General features: G+C 39.3%; 1 protein-coding gene across 1 annotated transcript; it reads left to right on the forward strand.

Moving 5' to 3' along the window:
- The first annotated feature begins 12,821 nt into the window (after nucleotides 1-12,821).
- On the forward strand, nucleotides 12,822-21,093 carry ggctb (gamma-glutamylcyclotransferase b). The gene is made up of 4 exons (XM_010885146.3): nucleotides 12,822-13,107; nucleotides 13,200-13,345; nucleotides 17,426-17,558; nucleotides 20,897-21,093. Exons 1-4 carry the CDS (start codon nucleotides 12,964-12,966, stop codon nucleotides 21,035-21,037), a joined length of 564 nt encoding a protein of 187 aa, XP_010883448.1. The 5' UTR covers nucleotides 12,822-12,963; the 3' UTR covers nucleotides 21,038-21,093.
- Nucleotides 21,094-23,450: the final 2,357 nt, after the last annotated feature.

The raw sequence follows: 23,450 nt of genomic DNA on the forward strand, positions 1-23,450 counted from the left end.
CACCTGTGGCTTTTTAAATTGCAATTAGTGTCTGTGTGTAAATAGTCAATGTGTTTGTTAGCACTCATGTGAATGCACTGAGCTGGCTAGATACTGAGCCATGGGGAGCAGAAAAGAACTGTCAAAAGACCTGCTTAACAAGGTAATGGAACGTAATAAAGGATATAAAAAGATATCCAATGCCTTGCAAATGCCAGTCAGTACTGTACAATCAGTTATTAAGAAGTGGAAAATGTGGGGATCTCTTGATACCAAGTCAAGGTCAGGTAGACCAAGAAAGATTTCAGTCAAAAGTGACAGAAGAATTGTTCGGGATACAAAGAAAAACCCACAGGTAACCTCAGGAGAAATATAGGTTGCTCTGGAAAAAGACGTGGTGGTTGTTTCAAGGAGCACAATATGACAATATGAATTTTAAAAAATTAGCTGCATGGTCGAGTTGCCAGAAAGAAGCCTTTACTGCGCCAACGCCACAAAAAAGCCCAGGTACAATATGCCCAACAACACCTTGACATGCCTCACAGCTTCTGGCACACAGTAATTTGGAGTGACGGGACCAAAATAGAGCTTTATGGTCACAACCATAAGCGTTATATTTGGAGAGGGCTCAACAAGGCATATAGTGAACCGAATACCATCCCCACTGTGAAGCATGGTGGTGGCTCACTGATGTTTTGTGGGTGTGTGAGCTCTAAAGGCATGGGGAATCTTGTGAAAATTGATGGCAAGATGAATGCAGCATGTTATCAGAAAAAACTGGCAGATAATTTGTTTGCATCTTGCAGTGTAGCTTTTATAATTCTGCTGCCCCAGTATTCAGGAGATTTTCTGTGATTTCACTGACACTATTTTATGGTTGTTTTTCACAGGTCTGGTAAAATCAACTGCTATTGTTTTCCATGGCTGACCTGGTTGTTGCAGATTGCTAAAGAAACCATTAGTTTCTTTCTTTTTCATTACATTCCTAACTGTTGAACTGACACTACCCAATCTTTGTGCTATGGTTCTAATTGAGTTCGTATTTTATTTTAGAATCTAAACCGTTTGCTTTACTTTCATAGACAACTTTGTAGACATCACATAGGATTATGTCAACTGACCTCAAATGCAGACTCTAAAGGCAAAAGCAAAGGATGGAAATGAGACTACAGATTCACAGCTCTTTAATCTGTGAACACTCAATGCAACAGGGAAACACGTGATCAATTAGAAACACCTGTGAGCAAAATGTCCCAATACTTATGCTCACATAAAATGGGTGGATGGAACTCGGACAGTGCTGGGGTTGGTTATTCTTAGTTAGTAAAACATGTAAGTGTTGAAATGAACAGAAATGAAAGGTGACATTCTGACATGGCCTTAAGGTTACAGCAAAAAAAACTATGTAGAATTTACTGTCCTGATACTGCACAGACATACAGCCAAAAAATGGTATACACCACATTATTGTTGAATAATTAAAGAAAACACAGGGCCAATGAGAAAGAGCTTATATAGCTGGAATTTGTTGCTGCAGACACATATTTGGAGCATCAAAACTATATGTTGTGTGATTGAGTCGACCATGATATAACAATGGTGCCGTAACTGGTGCTATCCAATCCTCCCATGAATCCAATCCGACCAGCTCTCTGATGGTTATTACTGGCAGATTTGATCTGAACATACAAAATATACAGATGAAAGAAATATTTTCTCACGGTGAGTGTCAAAATTATCAAAGAAAATGCTGGTATAAAGCATATGTGCAGTGCATTAGAAGAGACCCGGTAAATCAGAAGTTATGACAAGTGAAATGTTCTGTGTGTTTTTGACACAGTGAATAATGAGATATTCATCGACAGACTTAAGAGCTTGCTCAGAATCTTTGGAATAGCACTCCAGTGGTTCTATACCTATCTTCTGAGCGGAAAATCATTGGTTACACTTGGCAATTATAAATCCAATACTGCCTCAGTCATTCAACAACTGCCACAGGCTGCTGTTCTGGGGATTCTCCTGTTTCCCATATACATTTTAGTAGTTGGTATATTAATCTAAAGATTTTTACTGAGCAAATATTTGTATGATGACCAAAATATACAGTATGTAACCCACACACCTTTGAGGGGCCTGTGTTGAGAGTTGTTTAGTAAAGGTGATGTCACTTAGTCTCACCACCTGTGGTCAGGACATCAGGAAGTCCTGGAACCAATAACGTATGGCTAAGTCCAGCCCTCTTTCTCCCAGCTTCCTCACAAACTTGCAGGGCATTACACTGTTGAAAGCTGAGCTGTAGTTGATAAACATTGTTCTCCCATATGTTTTCCGCTTGTCTACAGTATGTGGATCAGTGAGTTGTGAAGTGAGGATGTGCCATCTATGGTTGGTGCTTGGCAGTAGGCGGATTGCAACGTGTTCAGTATGCAGTTCATGATGACCAACGTGAGGGCTACTGGACACCCTTATTTTAGCAGGTGATTAAGAACACAATCATTTCAACCAATGATTTGGGAGCAATTAGGACTACCTGCCTTACCCAGGGACTGAAAAATAGATTTTTCCTCTTGCTGGCTCAGGGATTCAGTCTTGTAACCTTTCCTTTATTGGTCAGATGCTCTAACCATGAAGCTCTCTGCTGACCCCAAATTCTTTCTTGGTCATCTTGGCATGTTTGGATACTGGGTCATCTTGAAGCAGGTGAGGACAACTTGGAAAAAAAAGTTTCATATGACAGTGAACCCTCGACAAGGGATGCTGTCCTAGCCAGCAGTAATGTATGGGTTAACATGCTTGAAAGTCCTACACATGTTGTCAACTGAGAATGTCAGCCTTCTGTCCACATTAGCAGCATGAGATCTAACAATAACAGCATGGGCTCCCTTTGTTGTTTTCCCTGACACTGGGAGTGAGGCAAGGACATCTGTATAATAAAAATTTGACAATAATTATTACACATTATTACACATTTTTTGTTTGCTCATTGAAATAGTAGCCGGTTTGTTTAATAACATGAAAATATGCAAAGATTAGCAGAATTATATTTGTATCCTTTATAATCTTCTGTATAGTTCAGAACTTTGTTACCAGGTATAAATCCAGTTCACATACTGAAGTTCAACTACCAAGGAGATTTTTCTGGGTGGCATGTCATAGCTGATATGCCATTCTTTGAAGATTCATTTATATGCCCTCGGTGGTGCATTTGCATTCACTGACTCTGCACACAAACATTCTAAGGCCTGTGGAAAGTAGACCTTCTGAAATGTTTTGTGCCAGGGATGATTAGATGTTTGTTTTTGCTGCAATATTTATATTATATATTTAGAACTTAAAATTCTATATTTTTGCTGTTCCTGGATAGCTGATATAATAATTCCTGATTTCTGGAAAATTAAAAAGATCAAAAATGTCACTCCACAATATTATATATTTCAAGTATTTCTGTGTATACACTGATGCCAAACATTATGACCACCTGCCTGATATCGTTTAGGTCCTCCATGTGACCCCAAAACAATGCCGACCCACCAACACATTGCAACACATTGAACAACCCTTCATCATGTTTCTCAAACAATTCCTGAACAATGTATGCAGTGTGGCAGGGCACATTATCCTGCTAAAAGAGTCTACTGCCATCTGGGAATAACATTGCCATGAAGGGGTGTACCTGGTCTGCAACACTGTTTGGGTAGGTGGCATGTGTCAAATTGATGTCCACATGAATGTCTGGACCCAGGCTTTCTCAGAGCTTCAAACTCCCTCTACCAGTTTGCTAAACAGCCATCTCTTCATTAGCTAAACAGTGCACATGTACAAGGCCGTCCACATGATATAAAAGAAAACAGAATTCATTGGACCAGGTGACCTTCTCCCACTGCTCCAAGATCCAGTTGGGACGCTTGCGTGCCCATTGTAGGGGCTTCCGACAGTGGACCGTGGTCATCATGGGCACTCTGACCGCTCTGTGTTCAACATAATTCGCTTCACCTCTGAGTGGTCATGATGTTTTGGCTCATCAGTGTACATTTTGGTGGCCGCAAGGTAGTCACTTGTTAGCTAGTGTGAAGAGCATGGTGCCAGTCACTGGTTTTAATCCCCATGCCTACAAAGACGTAAGCAATGTCATTCTAGCAATGTCATTCTAGACATAATGGCTCCCAGGGCATTGTAAATAAAAACATGTTCATGTATACTCTATGCCCAGGCTGTCTCTTCACAACAACAAAAAACACTTTATTAAGGAGCTTTTTCAGAAATATTAGCTTAAACCCAGAAAATATTATTATATAGTCCAGAGTATGAACAACCTTTCTTATTCCACATGAAGAACTATATCCATTTAAACTATTGTTGACATTAACCAACCACTAAAAGGATAGAGCCAAAGAGTTATGTTCCAATCGTTAAATATGAGGTTACTTGCACAACAACAGTTCTATGAACTAAGCAGAACTGCAGTGGGACCTTTTCATAATGGAAAGGCACTGGGCCAACGATGGGCACCGACCAGGTTAAAGAAAGCCTGCTCTACTGGAAACAAACATAACTGTGAGGATTCTGAAGGAGAAAGTCACAGCCGTTGTAAAAACCACCTGAATCATGGCAAAAAACAAGAAATATGGATGACAAGAATAGACATTTTTCACAATCCTTACCGTGACAATCCTCTCAATGTATCACTTTAATCCAGGGTCTCAGGTGGGGGTAGAGCTACTTATGCAATGGACACATGGAAGGTGCACACGCTGCTTGCTGCATGTACCACTTAACTGTTAAGTGAATCCCATGTTAGGCGGGTGAAACGTGTTCATAACGAATGGAAGGGTCTATATGTCAGGAATAGAAGGGATTGCGGGTGTGTAATTTTGGTGGAAGATGACAGCGATTCAGGCCTCACATCTCAGCCCTAAATAAGTTGAATGGGTTAGTGGTCAGAGCTGTCCATTTGGGCCTGAATCCTTGGGGAGGTAGGACATGGGACCATGTTGGAGCTGTGTGAGACAACAACAGACCGTTTACGGGTTGGTTGGGGGTCAAAGGAGGGTTGGGGGGAGGAGAGGGGTTTCACAGTGAGGGGTGCAGCTGTACAACTGAGCTGAATTCTGTTTTTCCCGGCTCCCCACTGCCAGAACACCGAAATTTGTCCCAGATATAACATCCCCCTCTCTGGTGCATTAGCTGTGTTTATTTGGGATTTTATAATAGTCCTAGTCAGACCATTAAAGAATATGCCTGCAGGATTGGTGTGGCGGTGGGATTATTGGTAGGGTGGAGGAAAAATGGCAGAGGGAGGGAGAAAATTAAGTACATAAAACCTACGTAACCTTTATATTTCCACCTGGAGGGAGTTAGGAAAGAGGGGTATGTTTTGTTTGTCGGCAGATGTGGAATTTAGCAAGGGCGGATTGTAAGATGTCAATATCATCTCGTCTGTAACCCATAACTTGTCTCTGCACCATGGTGAGATTTCAACTGGTAACATCCTCCCCAACTATCCCCGGGGATTCGGTCAGATCTAACGGCACAGTTTTGGACACAACATCCTCCACACTGAGGCCGAGTCCGTGTGGGTTAGTGTTCTGATATTAAACGGTTCTGACATAGTGTAGCCGTGGCTGCTGGGAGAACAGAGACCCCATGCCTTCTTAGTACAGGAACACTACAGGAATGGGAGTAAATTCCTCCCTTGCCCCTGGCCCTGGCAACAATGGACAATTAGCGACTTGCAGGGCAGACTTTAACATTAAGACACCATTACATAACAGTTCTCCCAGTGGGTATTTGAATGAATACATGGTGACACACATGCAGCTGTCTGTCTCCATGTGTCTCTGTGGCCTATGGTGATCCGGTGGCCCAAGCCATCTACTGGGTTTAAATACAGCCCACAAAAACTTGCCCCTCTATCTTTCACCACTCTCTCCATCAAAAGTATAAAAATGGCCTGAAATTAAATGTCACGAGTCACAAAAATGGTTGACCATTGAAGGTATTTGATACTTTTCACAAGGACCCACAAAATTGGTCCAAAAGTTTTAATGACTATTGTAAAGCCACTACTCCCCTCTCCTAATGGAATAATGGGTAATGCACAAAGATCCAGTAGAGTCGGGTTCAAAATTCTGTCCCGCAAACCGTACAATATATATTTTATCATGTAGTGCAAATCCAAGTACAGCACTGTTTCCAAAAAAGTTGGTACGCTGTGTAAAATGCAAATGAAAACAGAATGCAATGATGTGCAAATAATGTATCCCTAGAATTAATGGCATATAGTACAAGGACTAAATATCAAATATAGAAACTGAGAAATGTTATTGTTTTTGTAAAAATACATGCCAGCAACATGTTTCAAAAAATGTAGGACAGGGGCATGTTTACCACTGTGTTGCATCACCTCTTCTTTTAACAATACTCTGTTTGGGAACTGAAGAGACCAATTGCTCTAGTGATGAAAGTGAAATGTTTTTTGAAATAGGATTTCAGCTGCTCAACATTTTGATGTCTCCTTTGTCATATTTCGTTTCATCATGTGCCAAATGTTTTCAAAAAGAACATCTGGATGGCATATGTTGCTCCAAAACCTGCATATATTGTTCAGCATTAATGGTGCTTTCACAGATGTGCATTACACTCATGCCATGTGCACTAATGCAACCCCATACCATCACGGATGCTGGCTTTTGTACTGTGCGCTGATAAGTAGCTGGATGGTCCCTTTCCTCTTTAGTCCAGAGAATGTGGCATCCATGATACCCAAAAATGATTCCAAATGTTGATTAATCAGACCACAGGACAGTTTTCAACTTCACCTCAGTCCATCTTAAATGATCTTGGGCCCAGAGAAGCCGGCAGCGGTTCTGGATTTTGTTTATATACGGTTTTTTCGTTGCATGGTAAGGCTTTTACTTTGTTCACAGACATTGATTTTCAGAAGCGTTCCTAAGCCCATGAAGTGATGCCAACTACAGAATTGTGTCTGTTTTTAATGCAGTGCCACCAGAGTGGTCAAAGATCACGGCCATCCAATACTGGTTTTCAGCCTTGTCCCTTGTGTACAGAGATTACTCCAGATTATCTGAATCTTTTAATGATATTATGTACAGTGGATGAGATCCCCCAACTCTTCGCAATTTTACATCGAGAAACATTATTTTTTAATTGTTGCATTATTTGCCCGTGCAGTCTTTCACAGAGTGGTGAACAGCTCCCCATCTATACTTCTGAAGGTCGCATCCTCTCTGGGATGCTCTTTTTTACCCAATCATGTTACTGATCTGTTGCCACTTAACCTAATTAGTTGTGATATGTTGCACCAGGTACTTTACTATGCATTACACAACTTTTCCAGGCTTTTGTTGCCCCTGTCCCAGCTTTTTTTAAATGTATTGCTGGCATAAAATTCAAAGTGGGCATATGTTTGTCAAGAAACAAAAACATTTCTCAGTTTTGACATTTGATATGTTGTCTTCTTAAATGTTGTTATATTTTCTATTGAATATAGGGTTTAAATGATTCGCACATCATTGCATTGTGTTTTTCTTTACATTTTACAAAGCATCACAGCATTTTTGGAAACAGGGTTGTATATAAAAAGGGTCACTTCATGCAATTATTCTCTTAAATATATTTTTGGGCATACAGACAATTTGAGTATGACAGGGTGGATAACTGGAATGACAACTATAAAAGGACAGATCTAATGAAGACAGCTGAGTAACACAAACTGAAAAGTTGGAGGTGGAAAATTATAACTTTGCATCAATGTCAGATTAATGTTTAGAATGACAAAGACGTTTGTTGTGCCTGTGATAGATTGAATGGAATATTCACTTATTACATTTTTGACTATGTCAAATATTCCACTATATTCACTATGTCAAACAGTGGCTCAACAGGTACTGAATTGCCCATTAAATGTGTTACATTGAATTAGGTTAGATAATATCTAGAGAACCAGATCTAAACGCAATACAGATGTGCTGTACGGACATATTGCTGACATATTTCAGATCTTCAGACAGTGTTATTGTCACACCCTCCGCATCCACCTCCTCTGAGTCCGGGCCAGGCTTTCTCTCTCTCCTGTCTGTCTGTGTATGTGGGACTTTCCCCCACTGCCCCTCAAGTCTCCAACCTGCTATTCATTCCCTCATCAGCCTGCCTATAAATACCCTGGTTTCCGTCTGTCCGGCGCTAGATCGTTGTTATTCACTATTAGGTAGCAATGTTCCCTGCTGCTCCAAACCATAGTTTGAGCACCCAGTTTAGTTGTTCCTTCCAACTAACCCTGTTTATTCCCCGTTACCAAGACCCACCTTACCCAGCCTCCAAACTCCTCCACCTGCCCGCCTGTCAGCCACCTGCTCTGCCTACCTGATGTCCTGTCTGCCACGCCCTGCCAACCCAACTACCTACCTCCCTGCCCAGCCCCAACCCCTCCGGCCTGGCCTCGGTCCTTCCATCCCAGCAACCATTAAAGCACCTTTTTTGTTTCTCTGATTGTGTCTGGTGTCGTGCACTTGGGCCCACTAGCAGCTCCCCCCGTAACAGTTATCTTAAGCCAACATAATGTCCCTGAGTTTTTCATTCAAGTATCCCAATAGAAAGGTTCAAAGGGTTTATTTGTCATTTGCAATAACAAGTATGGCAATGAAATGCTTGGTTTTCCTATCCCCGACAGTTCAGATAAAGTTAAAATGTAAAAGTAGTCATTATAAAAAAAATAAAGGAGAGACACAATCAGTAATAACACTATACAAAAACATGAATCAATAATAATAATAACAACTATACAACTGTATTGCAATGTAAAAGTGACAGGTGTGCATGATATAAAGTGACAGGTGTGCATGGATTATAACATGCATGGACAATACCATGAGAATCTTACATTTAGGAACATATCAGTCCTGATTAACTCTCTCACCCATGCACATCAGCAACACATGAACATCAACTTGTCATAGACAGTACTCACAGTACTATCCATCCCCCCCACCCTAAACCACCTTGGACAAGATAGTTATTTAGATTTGTGTACATCATTAGGCATACATTGACATTTACTGCCTGATCCTTTAATATTCAATATAGTAAACTTAGAAGTAGGATTCTTACAGAGTGCACTTTTATAGTAAGTTATTCTGTCTAGCTAGTTACACCAACCGGGAGGTATTGAAGTGTTATGTTTATTATAATGGGTGAGCATTATATAATGTGACATGCCAAATAGCTATGGAGTACTTATGCGCTATATATCTTCCAAGTAAAATGCGCTTTCTCAAAATAAGCCAATGAGAAAGTCTCGCTTCACAGAAGGTGATTGGCTGGGAGGCCAGTCTCGCCAAGGCGATTGGCTGGAACCAGATTTCCTGAGCAGAATTGGCTGGAAAGTAGCGGTACACTCCAACCATTATAAATTAACATTCCACTGGCACTGAGCTGTGTGTGTTGCTAAACAACTCTTAAAGGGCCTCATTAGCTTACACAACACGTTCATAGGCGGGATTTTCTACTGTAAATATCCCGCCTAGTTCAGCTTTAAAGCTATCATAAGCAGTCAAGCACAAATTCTTAACTGTAATTGTTAGCTATGTAATTGAATTATGAATTGGACAATTTTCATCAATGCTACATAATATGATCTATCTTGCGCCATCTATTTAACTAGCATAGCTACATTACCGCTAGTCACCTCGAGGACAAAGCAAACAATAGCTACCTAAGTTGTTTTAGTAACAAAACAATTGTACGTTTTACCTTAAGATTGCAGAATGTACAACAAGACTGGCTAGGCCACTCCAGGACCTTGAGATGCTTCTTATGGAGCCACTCCTTAGTTGCCCTGGCTGTGTGTTTCGGGTCGTTGTCATGCTGAAAGACCCAGCCATGACCCATCTTCAATGCTCTTACTGAGGGAAGGAGGTTGTTGGCCAAGATCTCGCGATACATGGCCCCATCCATCCTCCCCACAATACGGTGCAGTAGTCCTGTCCCCTTTGCAGAAAAGCACCCCCAAAGAATGATGTTTCTACCTCAATCACGGTTGGGATGGTGTTCTTGGGGTTGTACTCATCCTTCTTCTTCCTCCAAACACGGCGAGTGGAGTTTAGACCAAAAAGCTCTATTTTTGTCTCATCAGACCACATGACCTTCTCCCATTCCTCCTCTGGATCATTCAGATGGACATTGGCAAACTTCAAACGGGCCTGGAAATGCGCTGGCTTGAGCAGGGAGACCTTGCGTGCGCTGCAGGATTTTAATCCATGACGGCGTAGTGTGTTACTAATGGTTTTCTTTGAGACTCCAACTCTCTTCAGGTCATTGATCAGGTCCTGCCGTGTAGTTCTGGGCTGATCCCTCACCGTCCTCATGATCATTGATGCCTCACGAGGTGAGATCTTGCATGGAGCCCCAGACTGAGGGAGATTGACCGTCATCTTCTTCCATTTTCTAATAATTGCGCCAACAGTTGTTGCCTTCTCACAAAGCTGTTTGCCTATTGTCCTGTAGCACATCCCAGCCTTGTGCAGGTCTACAATTTTATCCCTGATGTCCTTACACAGCTCTCTGATCTTGGTCATTGTGGAGATGTTGGAGTCTGTTTGATTGAGTGTGTGGACAGGTAACGAGTTTAAACAGGTGCAGTTAATACAGGTAATGAGTGGAGAACAGGAGGGCTTCTTAAAGAAAAACTAACAGGTCTGTGAGAGACGGAACTCTTACTGGTTGGTAGGTGATCAAATTCTTATGTCATGCAATAAAATGCAAATGAATTATTTTAAAAATCATACAATTTTGTTTTAGATTCCGTTGCTCATAGTTGAAGTGTACCTATGATAAGAATTACAGACCTCTACATGCTTTGTAAGTAGGAAAACCTGCAAAATCGGCAGTGTATCAAATACTTGTTCTCCCCACTGTATTTACAGATAATCTTTTATAATTTTAGTACCTAGAGAAAAAAAAAATCATATATTTTTGATTTTTTCCCCTGATTTTTCCTGCGATCTCTCTCGGGCTACAAGGGAAGTGATTGGGCGCAAACAATATAACATTTGAAAATATATGATCCCATGTGGAAAATAAATGTATTTTGAATATATTTCTGTATAGATTTGGAAAATATGTCATTTTTGAAATTATCTGCTTAATATAAAAAAATATATATTTGAATACATAAAATGTATGTCTAAATGTATTATAACATTATGTATAATCTCAGTTTCAAACCCATAACATTTGGCTCCCCAGGCAGGCACCCTGCCCACTGCTCCAAATAGGGATATCCCATTTGTTGGAGTGAGTAATGGCCTTATTTGGTAAGGCCATCATTACTGACACCTTGAAGTGATGTCATCAATATGTCAGTAATGATGAACATTTTGAAAGCGTTGTTTGTATGTTCAGGCCTGCTGTGAAGTGATGAAATATAACAAGTCCTACATTAATGTCATTTTGGACTGTGAACATTAACCTTTTTATGCAGTATGCTGAGCTTGTAGACCTCAAGGTGACAGATTGTTTTTGCATTATGACTGCAGTACAGCAAACACAAATAACTCACCAAATATGCTGCAAGATACAGTATACTTCTTAAAATCTATAGAAAACTATGAACTGAGTTAGCTATTACCTTCCATTGTGGTGAGAAAACAGTTCATCTTACACTTTAAAATGGTATTTCATTGATTGTACTGTCCAAAGTCCAAAATCCCTGAACACTCCTGGTTCTCTAATTCTTTTGTTTCTTGTCCCATGACTGCCTGCTCAAAAGGTAACCAGTAAATTGTAATATGTTCAAACAATTTTCCCAGTCTATCTGTATGCCATGTTAGTTTTGGCTGGAAATGTAGCATAGCTCTGCAAAGTATTCCTGAAGTGTGCAAATGCACAGCCAAACTTTCTTCCATTCTGAAGCAAATACATTATATTTTACAAGTTATATCTTGATTACAGTGACTGTTTAACTTCTTTGATTTGGTGCCATCTGGGCTATACTGGATATAAAGAGCAACCTTCATAAATACAACCCAAAGAGGTTAATTAACACTACTGTAAAAGTGATGTGATGAAATGCCTTGTATCTCATTGATGCAGCCCTTCCCATAGGCAAGCAATAGGTATTCAATCCTAGTGATGGGCGTTTTGCCCAAAACCCAGTGCTTCTGTAAGACTGAGTTGTGGGTAACTGAAATGCTTGTTTCTAAAAATATTTTTAAACAGTAAAATGTTACTTTTATAAAACAGTAACAAACGTTTATCAGAATTCTATAAAGTCCTTACTTAATCCCTTCATACCCTAACCCCATGACATGTTTTGCAAATATGTAACATAAGTTACAACTACTATTGCAACTACTATTGCAGCTAGTGTAATTTAATCAAATGTAACATATCATTCTGAATGCAGTATCCTGAAAATACAACATAGAATCCAACTAGGTCATTGGGAGAGACATGTTTCAACTCACAACTGTCTTGGTCTGACTGATTACCAAGTGCGGTGTAAATATGAATCCATATTGGTTCATTCCGTCATGTGTGATGGAATCTGTCAGGGAATTAGCAACAGCCCAACAACAGCAAAAGAAACACTAACATCCCTGTTCACTAGATAGCGCAATGCTGACTTGCGGCCAGTGTAAATAATATGCTGTTGTGACTGTGAGCTCAGACCACAAGGCAGCAGCAACCAACAGACTGTGTTTATTTTGTGGCAGTGGTGTACAAAGGGCAGGCCCATTTGATTAGCATGAGAATGGTATGTGAGTGGAAAGGGCTAGTATAAAAGAAGGGGATGCAGAGTTAGATCTCTGTCAAACTAACGCTCATGATCTTACCTCGTGTTTCTGTTTTGCCTTATAAGCCCCACTGCTTACTGTGGTTTCTCTAGTCTCTCCTCCTTTTCCCTCCTCCTTTCTTCCCTTGACTACCCTTCTCCTCTTCCTCACCCTGTCCATCCCCCTCCTGCTTATGTTCCTCCTACTTCCTGAGAGCATGGATGACAACATAGAAACCCAAACCTTCCTGTACTTTGCCTATGGTAGCAACTTGCTGAAGGAGAGGCTCCAGATCAAGAACCCCTCCGCAACCATCCACTGTGTGGCCAGGCTCAAGGTATGACCCGACCACCCTCTTACTGTACGTTAGGAGGACTGGGCGGACACATAAAGGCTTAACTAACCGCATCTATTTTTTTCTTTCGCCAGGCTTATAAATTGGTTTTTGGAAACTACAAGGGTCTGGCTAGCGAAAGGTGGCATGGGGGTGTGGCAACCATTGAGAACAGCCCAGATGATGAGGTGTGGGGTGTTGTGTGGAGGATGAACGTGTCGGATCTTGAGTCCTTAGACAGGTAATAGGCCTTTGTTCACCTGCGTTGTTTACCTAATCCTAACTGGTCATTCTGAAGGCGTATTTATTGAGGTTGAAGCTGTCAAACCAGTTCTAAAGTCACAACATACATACGTTTAACCATTAATCAAGTTAAATTGTACATCAATTTCTCTTCACAGCATTCATTTATATATGCAGGTTTAAAATGGCAGATTTGGGCACTTAAGTGCCTAAGTTAGAACTCAGTCTTTGTACTGTAAATTATGAAGGTTCTTTTGGCTGAAAGACATGGCTATGCAGATGGTTTTGCATTAGCAGTTTTTAAGTGACAGTCATTCAATTAGCCCATTAAGACATTTTTGATAGGTAAATTAGTAAAACTTTTGCACCCAGCAAATATATAAAGCGCTGTTTACACCTTGTTCTAACATGAGTACTGATCTTATCCACATTCTGATTATGACCACATTCAGTGACAGGTGTAGATAATAAAAAGGTGCACGGTGAATTGATCAGACTATACCTTGGTACCTGAGCAAAAGTTTAAGGTTAGGACTGCTGATCCCTTCTAAAATCCATATCAACCAATAGAACTAGCAAAAATCATTGCACGTGATATAATGTTTTGGTTTAAAATGTTTGTTAAATTTAGTATTAAGCTAAAAGACTTGGTTAAGATGAATAACGTATGTGGGCAAATCCCACATCAACCAATTATAAATGTTGACAAAAGCTACTAAGACTTGATTAAACAATGTATTTTCAAAGTGTCCTTTAGGTGTAGGTAGCATGACCAAACTAACAGTGTGATCTAAGATTAATACATTTAGTTGGAGTCAAAATCTGGTTGCCTATAACTCAAAATAGTTATGTTTTTAAATTGTATAGCCCTGATTGTTGTATATATTTGGAGCTACCTAAAATGCAATGTTTGATTAATCTAACAGACATCACGTTAAAGGTTTTCTCTGCAATTGAAAAAAGCGTATACATTAAGTCAATTTCACGGTTACCCTGCTCTTAAAAAGGAAACACATTGGCGAGGTTGGCTACCTATTTCTGGCTACTGCATGCAATAGTATAAAGACTGATATGAAGACAGTGTAGGCCTACACTGGATATCAAAAGTTTCTAAACAGCAAATAAATCATGGGATATTATTGTAAGTAGTAAAGATCAGGAGAAGAATGTAAAATAATTATACAAGTATTACACTGTGAAGACCATCATTAAGAGTTGGAGGCAATATAACACAACCAGGATGGATCTTCCTTTGGCAGCTGGGGGTTTAAGTCTGCAGTCTGTTCTGACCATTCCATAATTTTAAGCTTACTGTCTTGTTCTTTTCTTCTTGATAGTTTGATAGTTCTGACATAGCCTCGAGGTATGTTTTGGGTCACTATCTTGCTGTAAGATGAACGCATGACCAACTAAGTGTACATCAGAGGGTATTGCATTCCTGTCAGAGATTACTCCAGTTTCCAAGTGCCTTTTGATGGTGTAGGCTTTCTTTGTAATTTCTCTGTACATTGTCAACACATAATTTTTTCCCTGAAAAATTATTTTCTTTATAATTTTTGTAAAATATCAATATCAATTTCCAAAATGTCAATTGGATAATACTATAATCATTTGTAGAAGATGAAAATTTCCCTTTTCAAATCAATAGTCATTTCTGAAATGTTGATCATGGCCCTGTAGTGTCTGGCTGTAGTAATTACAAGCAAATGCAGAAAAGTGCTCTTTCACATTGTGTTTGCTTGGTTCAAGTAGTGCACCCATAAGTAATATAATGAGTAGTGTAACTAGATAGGTATAAAACATGTAGACTATACATTTTACAATAGATCACTAGCCACCCATCTCAGTAGCTAATTCCCACAGGCATTGTTTTCAATAATCAAAACTCAAACCAATTCCTGTTTTAACCTTAGTGGTTAGCAATATGTGAAAGGAGTAAGCTTTATATTTTACAATAGAATGACAGACAAAGATCTCAGTAGTTAGCTTCTTAACCTAGCCCACATTTGCAGTAAGTACATTTCCACAGAAACTGTTTGTTTAGCAAAAATCAAGGCACAAATCAATAGAATTTGTCAGGATAATCCCAATATACAGTGGGGAGAACAAATATTTGATACACTGCTGATTTTGCAGGTTTTCCCACTTACAAAGCATGTAGAGGTCTGTCATTTTTATCATAGGTACACTTCAACTTCTAAAACAAAACTCCAGAAAATCACATTGTATGATTTGTAAGTAATTAATTTGCATTTTATTGCATGACATAAGTATTTGATACATCAGAAAAGCAGAACTTAATATTTGGTACAGAAACCATTGTTTGCAATTACAGAGATCATACGTTTCCTGTACTTCTTGACCAGGTTTGCACACACTGCAGCAGGGATTTTGGCCCACTCTTCCATAGAGACCTTCTCCAGATCCTTCAGGTTTCGGGGCTGTTGCTGGGCAATACAGACTTTCAGCTCCCTCCAAAGATTTTCTATTGGGTTCAGGTCTGGAGACTGGCTAGGCCACTCCAGGACCTTGAGATGCTTCTTACGGAGCCACTCCTTAGTTGCCCTGGCTGTGTGTTTCGGGTCGTTGTCATGCTGGAAGACCCAGCCACGAGCCATCTTAAATGCTCTTACTGAGGGAAGGAGGTTGTTGGCCAAAATCTTGCTAAACATGGCCCCATCCATCCTCCCCTCAATACAGTGCAGTCGTCCTGTCCCCTTTGCAGAAAAGCATCCCCAAAGAATGATGTTTCCACCTCCATACTTCACGGTTGGGATGGTGTTCTTGGGGTTGTACTCATCCATCTTCTTCCTCCAAACACGGCTAGTGGAGTTTAAACCAAAAAGCTCTATTTTTGTCTCATCAGACCACGTGACCTTCTTCCATTCCTCCTCTGGATCATCCAGATGGTCATTGGCAAACTTCAGACGGGCCTGGACATGCGCTGGCTTGAGTATGGGGGCCTTGCGTGCGCGGCAGGATTTTAATCCATGACGGCTAGTGTGTTACTAATGGTTTTCTTTGAGACTGTGGTCCCAGCTCTCTTCAGGTCATTGACCAGGTCCTGCCGTGTAGTTCTGGGCTGATCCCTCACCTTCCTCATAATCACTGATGCCCCACGGGGTGAGATCTTGCATGGAGCAGGTCTACAATTTTATCCCTGATGTCCTTACACAGCTCTCTGGTCTTGGCCATTGTGGAGAGGTTGGAGTCTGTTTGATTGAGTGTGTGAACATGTGTCTTTTATACAGGTAATGAGTTTAAACAGGTGCAGTTAATACAGGTAATGAGTGGAGAACAGGAGGGATTCTTAAAGAAAAACTAACAGGTTTGTGAGAGCCGGAATTCTTACTGGTTGGTAGGTGATCAAATACTTATGTCCTGCAATAAAATGCTAATTAATTATTTAAAAATCATACACTGTAATTTTCTGGATTCTTGTTTTACATTCCGTCTCTCACAATTGAAGTGTACCTATGATAAAAATTACAGACCTCTACATGCTTTGTAAGTAGGAAAACATGCAAAGTCGGCAGTCTATCAAATACTTGTTTCTCCCCACTGTATCTAGCTACCACTGTCTGTCAAATCTTTTGTACAGTAGCCTACTCCATTTCAAACACGCATGGTTCAATATCACCATCTAAGATATCTTCCAAAAATGAATCCTTCAAAACATGATGACAAGCCGTTGTGTTGCATACTTAAAGTTAGCAAGATAAAACTAATAACCCTTCATTTCACATAGTGGCATAATACTGTATGGTTTTAGGTGCGTAAACAACCTGTCACGACATGTTTGGATAACCCCTTGTTGCAATGATATAAATACGTATACAAAGACAACTGGGCCTATGGAAACATCCATACGTACAGAACAAAATTAATGTCTGGACCTGTTTGAATTAACCCTTGTAGCCTACTCTTTTACTTAAACCGGTTTCTTGGGTGCTGTATACATTATTAATTAGCGTATAAAATGGATGTAGGTACACAGACTCCCATGGCCACTCTAGATGAATTCAAAGTTGTCCATTCCTAGTTTCTGGTGTGTGTGTGTGTTTGTGCACATGTACAGCCAGGAGAATGTGAGACTAGGGGCCTACCGGCCTGTGGAAGTGAAAGTGAAGACAATGGGCAAAGAGCTCAACTGTCGCACCTACATTATGAACAGCTGTATTTACGCCCCACCGTCTCCCCAGTACCTCAAGGTAACACCTCCTTTTAAATTTTTTTCCTTTCTTATTTCTCTCTATCACATTCCTTTTCACACCCTCTTTCAATCTATCTCGGTAATAAAAACCATGGAAAGCACATGGACTTAAAAATAATGATGTATTTTATTTATATAGTGCTTTTCAAGGACCCAAAGACGCTTTCAAAAATGTAACCTGAAAACAGGAATAAACAACAGATACCATGAGAAAACAGAAAGAAAACAGAGAAAGTGGGAGTCAGATGTTTGTTTCTTTAAACAGTCATTACTGCAGCTATTTTGGCTTGATGTTACAGGTGATTTCAACATAAACAATTACTTAGCCGACACAGATTTTTAGCTAGCAGTGGCAAAAAGTAAGATGTGGATTTTAAAGAAATTGGAAGCATTAATTAGCCTTTCTCTAGGATTAGACGGTTTTCAGAGTGAGGGAACATCAATAATGAAGTTGTTAAACAATGAACAAAAGGTCTTAAACACCATTCATGAGGAGGGGGATATACTGCATTTTGTAAAAGTTACGTTCTCTATAAATATTCATCACTTGAAAGTTTCGTCACAGTACTGTTTTGAATGTTCTTTTAGAGCTGATGTCCCACTCAACATTCTACTCAACACATCCTTAATGTTTCTCTGGAGGTCAGGTAGCGATTCTCCGGCAGTCAGGTAGCAGGACACAGGCACAGAGGTGTAGAAACAAAAGGGTCTTTAATTCTAATAATTAGATGTGACATAAAGCTCTGAACACAACGACCGTAACATTCAACAATGACCAACAAGAAAGACTGGTGCCGGAGGAACTTAAATAGGGACTAAACAAAGGGTTAACGAGACTCTTGAAAGTAATAAACGAGACTGGACATAGAAACAGGAAAACTACAACATTGTTGAATGTTACGGGGGATGTTGAGTGGGATGTTTACAACATCCAACAAATCTAATAAACCACAAATCTAATACAACTCTGCAGCTTTTAATGTAATAATCCCACTACTGTAATACATTTCCAACAAATGTAATAGCAGTTGCTGACCACAAATGTAAAATCTGATAACTATTACATTGACAGGGATTTGTTATGTTTGCGGGAAGGTGAAAATCTTCAGTTGTCAAAGTTGTAATAATATCCCACAAATATAACGAATCACTAATATAATCAAAATCTGTAGCTTATAGGCTACAAGTTGCAACTCTAAATGTCTTTTACAGCTTCCAAACTGCTGATTTTGATTATGACAAATCCTTGCCAAAGTAATAGTTATGAGGTATTACATTTGTGGTAGGCAACTGCTATTACTTTTGTGGGAACTTATTACATTAGTGGGATAATCACATTAAAAGCAGCAGATTTGTATTATGTTTGTGGTTTATTATGTTTGTGTGATGTTGTTACGTTTAAGTGTCAAACAGGGATTTGATGAAGATTTGGTCTAAAATGCAATAACAATGGCTTGAGAACACAATACCAGCTCTAAAGAAGGCAAATAAATACTAGGGTTTGCAAAGGACCAGGTTCAATCTTCAACATACTATTGTCATTAATCTTTAGAATGCAATTCCTGTTACACCATTAAAGACAAAAGCACTTCTTTATATATTTTATACATTTTAAAATATTTAAGTTTGACTACACTTTTACATTGTCTTTAATGAGATTCCAGAATATTCTTAAGCAATATTAACATCATCAATGTAACATTGTCAGTTATAACACTGTGGAATTCTAAAATGCTACGTTCCCACAAAAATAGCCTACTTGGGGCACTTTCCCAACAAGTGAATGTTAGAAGACAATATAACAAATCAAACTCTTTGTCTACTTCAAGATTATCAGAAATTACCCCGACAGTATCTTCTGAACCGTTTAAGCTAGAGAGATACAACTTTTACTTTTTACTTCAATTATTTAAACTGTAAAGTCATAAAAATGCTTCCTCAAACATATTTTATTTAATGTTACAACTTTTGACTTGTAAATTAAAATCTAATTACTAGCTAAATGTCATCAGATACATTTTAGATACGGTATAATGTTAACTAGCTTTTTAATATATTTTAGTTAACTAACCTTAGCATCGCTAGACATTTTTGACTGACTAGTGGCTGAGAACAACATTACCATCTGTTCATCTATGTTTGTGGATATGTTGACTGTGATGGCTAAGTTGTTTTCTACTAATTATTGACCCTGTTCAACTTCTTCTTTTCATTAAGCCTGTGGTGCAACCAGTGAGACAGTGAAGATCACTGAAATAGACAGTATCACTGAAATAGTCTTGCATAGGAAATACCTAAAGGTATTTACCATTAAATGTTTTTATATATATATATATATATATATATATATATATATATATATATATATATATATATATATATATATATATATATATATATATATATATACTATATATTCCCTCTTGTGGATGACAGTATGGGTGACATCATTCTCTTGAATGAGTCTCTGTCACTCAATCACAGTATTTTTCTGGTGTTTGCCCCTGCTCCCAGGTGGCTTTGTGTTGAAAAGACAATAGAGAACAAGCAGCAACTAGGTCAGGGGCTGTTTTGGCTATTCACTCAGCCCCTCCAAAAATAACTCCCTCTCTGAAGCATCTGGAAAACCAAATTCTAGCCTCATATTCTGGCTGCCACAAGATCAGTTTTTGAATCCATTCAGGATTTATCCAGTCCTATGCAATGTATTAGACAATTTCAAAAGTTACTAAACTGTTATTCTAGATGGTTGCTTGTCCATCTAAAAGCTCTGCTATAGCTAAACAATCAAAGTGGTGAGGAAATAGCCAGCGTACGTAACAGGCATGGAGCACGGCTTTGTGACCACAGGATCTTTGTGCTGTGCTGTGTTGTGTGTGTACTAGACTCGTGTGGTTAAGCTGAGTGCATTGTTCCTCTGTTATGTGGGGTGTTCTATGTGCAGTTTGGTGTGTGGTCTGATGGGCACAGTATTTGAGATTCTTGGGGCAGTTACTATAGCATAACGCCAGTTAGGATTGATGTTGCTGCCTCTGGGACATTTCTGGATTTGGATCGGTGCAACGGGTCATTCATTCGTTGTTAGATGACTGCAAATATTGATTGAGTACTTTTTTGTTAACAATATGCTTGAATTTCCCTATGATTTTTTTTTGTAGATGTTGATTGGTGCGGTTCTATTGCTGAGCGAGGCAGGTAACCCTCAATCACTCCAAATAGGAGAGAGTCCCCTGCAACTCTCCAGTTTGGAGTGACTGAGGTAAATGCAAGAGACGTCTTGGACTTTGAGATCTAACTGTCAAATATCTCCTCTTCCTTTCCTTTGGTTGCCCCAAGGTGATTGTAATGGGGGCGGAGCAGAATGGCTTGCCCAAGGACTACCAGGAGAAGTTGAAGGCCATCGAGACCAACAAGTATGAGGGCCCACTTCCTGTCATGGCTGAGCTGGAGAGGATTATGAAAAAAGCTGATTCTTAATTAAGAACACCTTGAACAAACTGTCATGTTTAGGAACTCAACTTCTGGTAGAACAATCTAAGTTTACTTCAACAAACTTCCATAGTCTTTACATAGGTTTCTGAATCTCCAGTTCTCAACTGTTCATGCACCTTGGATTGAAAGCAATGTATTGACAACACTGTTAAGTAAACATCTGGTTAGAGAAACCATCAAGTCATCTGCGTACATAAATTTTCATTTTCAAGAATAATGGAAAATAATGAAGATGATGACACTGACCATCACTCAAACTGTATAAAGACTGAATGTAGAATCAGACCATGTGTATGTCTTCTACTATGGCGGACATTAAATCCTCCCTGGGTGTTCTGTTGATCTGGACAGAGTTCTTTACTGCATTATAATGGCCTCATTCAAGACAGCCTGGTCTCAAAGCTATTTATATTGTCTTGCAGTTCTTAGACTTCTCTACATTCAGGACTTTTCTGTTGAATAGCCCATAAAAATGCAAAGACATAAACAACAGTGTGGGTATATTGTGTCCATACATTTACATATATTTTTCTGCATCATAGTTGGAAGGTTGGATGTACTACATATAGGACCTGTGGTCTCTGTCTCCCTCTGCTGTTGAACACATTTGAGTAATTTAGCTGATGCTTATCCAAAGCTACTTAATGCTCTGGATAAGCATCATCATTTAAGAAGCTAGGTAAGTTACATAACTTAGAATTAGTAAGTACACTATTCAATTAATTATCTGCAAAAGTCGGTGCAGGAAAGAAGAAAATACAAAAAAATAAACATAGGAAGTGTTTACCCAAAAGTAAAAAGGGGATGGCTATAGAGTTATTGAAAAGTAGGGATTCATATGTTTTCTAAAAATGGGCAGAGACTGTTCCCCTAGCTTTGAGGGGATGCTGGTTCCACTATTGCAGTGCAAGGACAGAGAAGAAATTTAGTTTGGAATGGCTGAGGTTGGAATGGTCCATTCTGGACCCTAAATCAATGGATGCAGAAAGGTGCTTAAACGTTCCAACAATTAATATTTGCCCTATTATTCAATACCAATATTTTTGTTAAGGTTTTTGGGACACATACATTTACTGTCATTAATTAAAGAGTTATCAAAATATCTAGATAAACTGATGGATAAGTGAGTAGCGTCGATAAATGGTCAGTAGTTCGATCAGATTTTAACCAAAACCTAAATAAGATTGATCCTGACTAGATTTCAACCTGATACAAATATTTTAATCACATTATTAGAACATTTTGTATATAGCCTACTGTAGAACAGAGATGAATTACTGATTTATTTTTTACCTCTTTTTTGTGTGCCATTATGTGTGTGCGTGTGTATGTGTTGTATGGAAGTAGCCTCGCACAGCCGCCTGATCCAGTCAGCGTATATTTAAATACGCGCCCTACCCAAATATTTAGAATCATGGCGGGTCAGACAGAGGGTGCATTTTCATGGTGGGTCAGACAGAGGGTGCATTTTCATGGTGGGTCAGACAGAGGGTACATTTTCATGGTGGGTCAGACAGAGGGTGCATTTTCATGGTGGGTCAGACAGAGGGTGCATTTTCATGGTGGGTCAGACAGAGGGTACATTTTCATGGTGGGTCAGACAGAGGGTACATTTTCATGGTGGGTCAGACAGAGGGTACATTTTCATGGTGGGTCAGACAGAGGGTACATTTTCATGGTGGGTCAGACAGAGGGTACATTTTCATGGTGGGTCAGACAGAGGGTACATTTTCCATTGTTAGTAATAATATTAGTTGCTGATCAAACATTGTCACTGTTACTTCCTTACAGTTTTGTCTTCCTTGCAGATTTAGATCTTAGGCTGTGTTCATATGACTAAAATAGACACCCTATCATGACCTAGATTTGCTTGATTGTGGGCATGCCAGGAGGAATTTGCAGCATTTCTTCAAGTCTTGATGTTAGCAAATTGGTATGAAGGAAGCTCTGGTTATTAAATGAATAAAAAAATCCCAAAAAATTATTTCATCTAATATATGCAATAATCAATAATAACATTTTTGATATCAAACATTTGCATTGTTGACATAAAAAATACCTCATCATTAATTGTACTCACCTGGTGTCCACGGTATAAATTTTGTTCCTGATTAGGGGTTGCAATGAGAAATTGTAGTGGAACTGGCTTTGAGGGCCAAAGTTGAATACCCTTGTTCTAGAGTCTACAGAAAATGGTGCAATAAAAACACCAGAAGACCACGCCAGCTCCCACTCCTGTCAGCTAAGGACAGGAATGTGAGCCTTAAGTGGGAACATAATCACCTCACCGAAACAGGTTGATTGAAGAAGAAAAAAAATCAAGATCTGACAAATCTTTAATTCTGCTGTGATATGCAGATGTTAATATTAAATAATTTTGTTTGAACTGCATGGATCC

This window comes from Esox lucius, chromosome 20 (genome assembly GCF_011004845.1).
Source record: "Esox lucius isolate fEsoLuc1 chromosome 20, fEsoLuc1.pri, whole genome shotgun sequence".
NCBI lineage: Eukaryota > Metazoa > Chordata > Actinopteri > Esociformes > Esocidae > Esox > Esox lucius.

Bases quoted from the DNA above. Each gene is read 5' to 3' on its own strand.
- ggctb (XM_010885146.3), top strand. From the start codon at position 12,964: ATGTTCCTCCTACTTCCTGAGAGCATGGATGACAACATAGAAACCCAA. The intron at 13,108-13,199 runs GTATGACCCGAC...TTCTTTCGCCAG, and splicing joins ACTGTGTGGCCAGGCTCAAG to GCTTATAAATTGGTTTTTGG. The intron at 17,559-20,896 runs GTAACACCTCCT...GGTTGCCCCAAG, and splicing joins CGTCTCCCCAGTACCTCAAG to GTGATTGTAATGGGGGCGGA.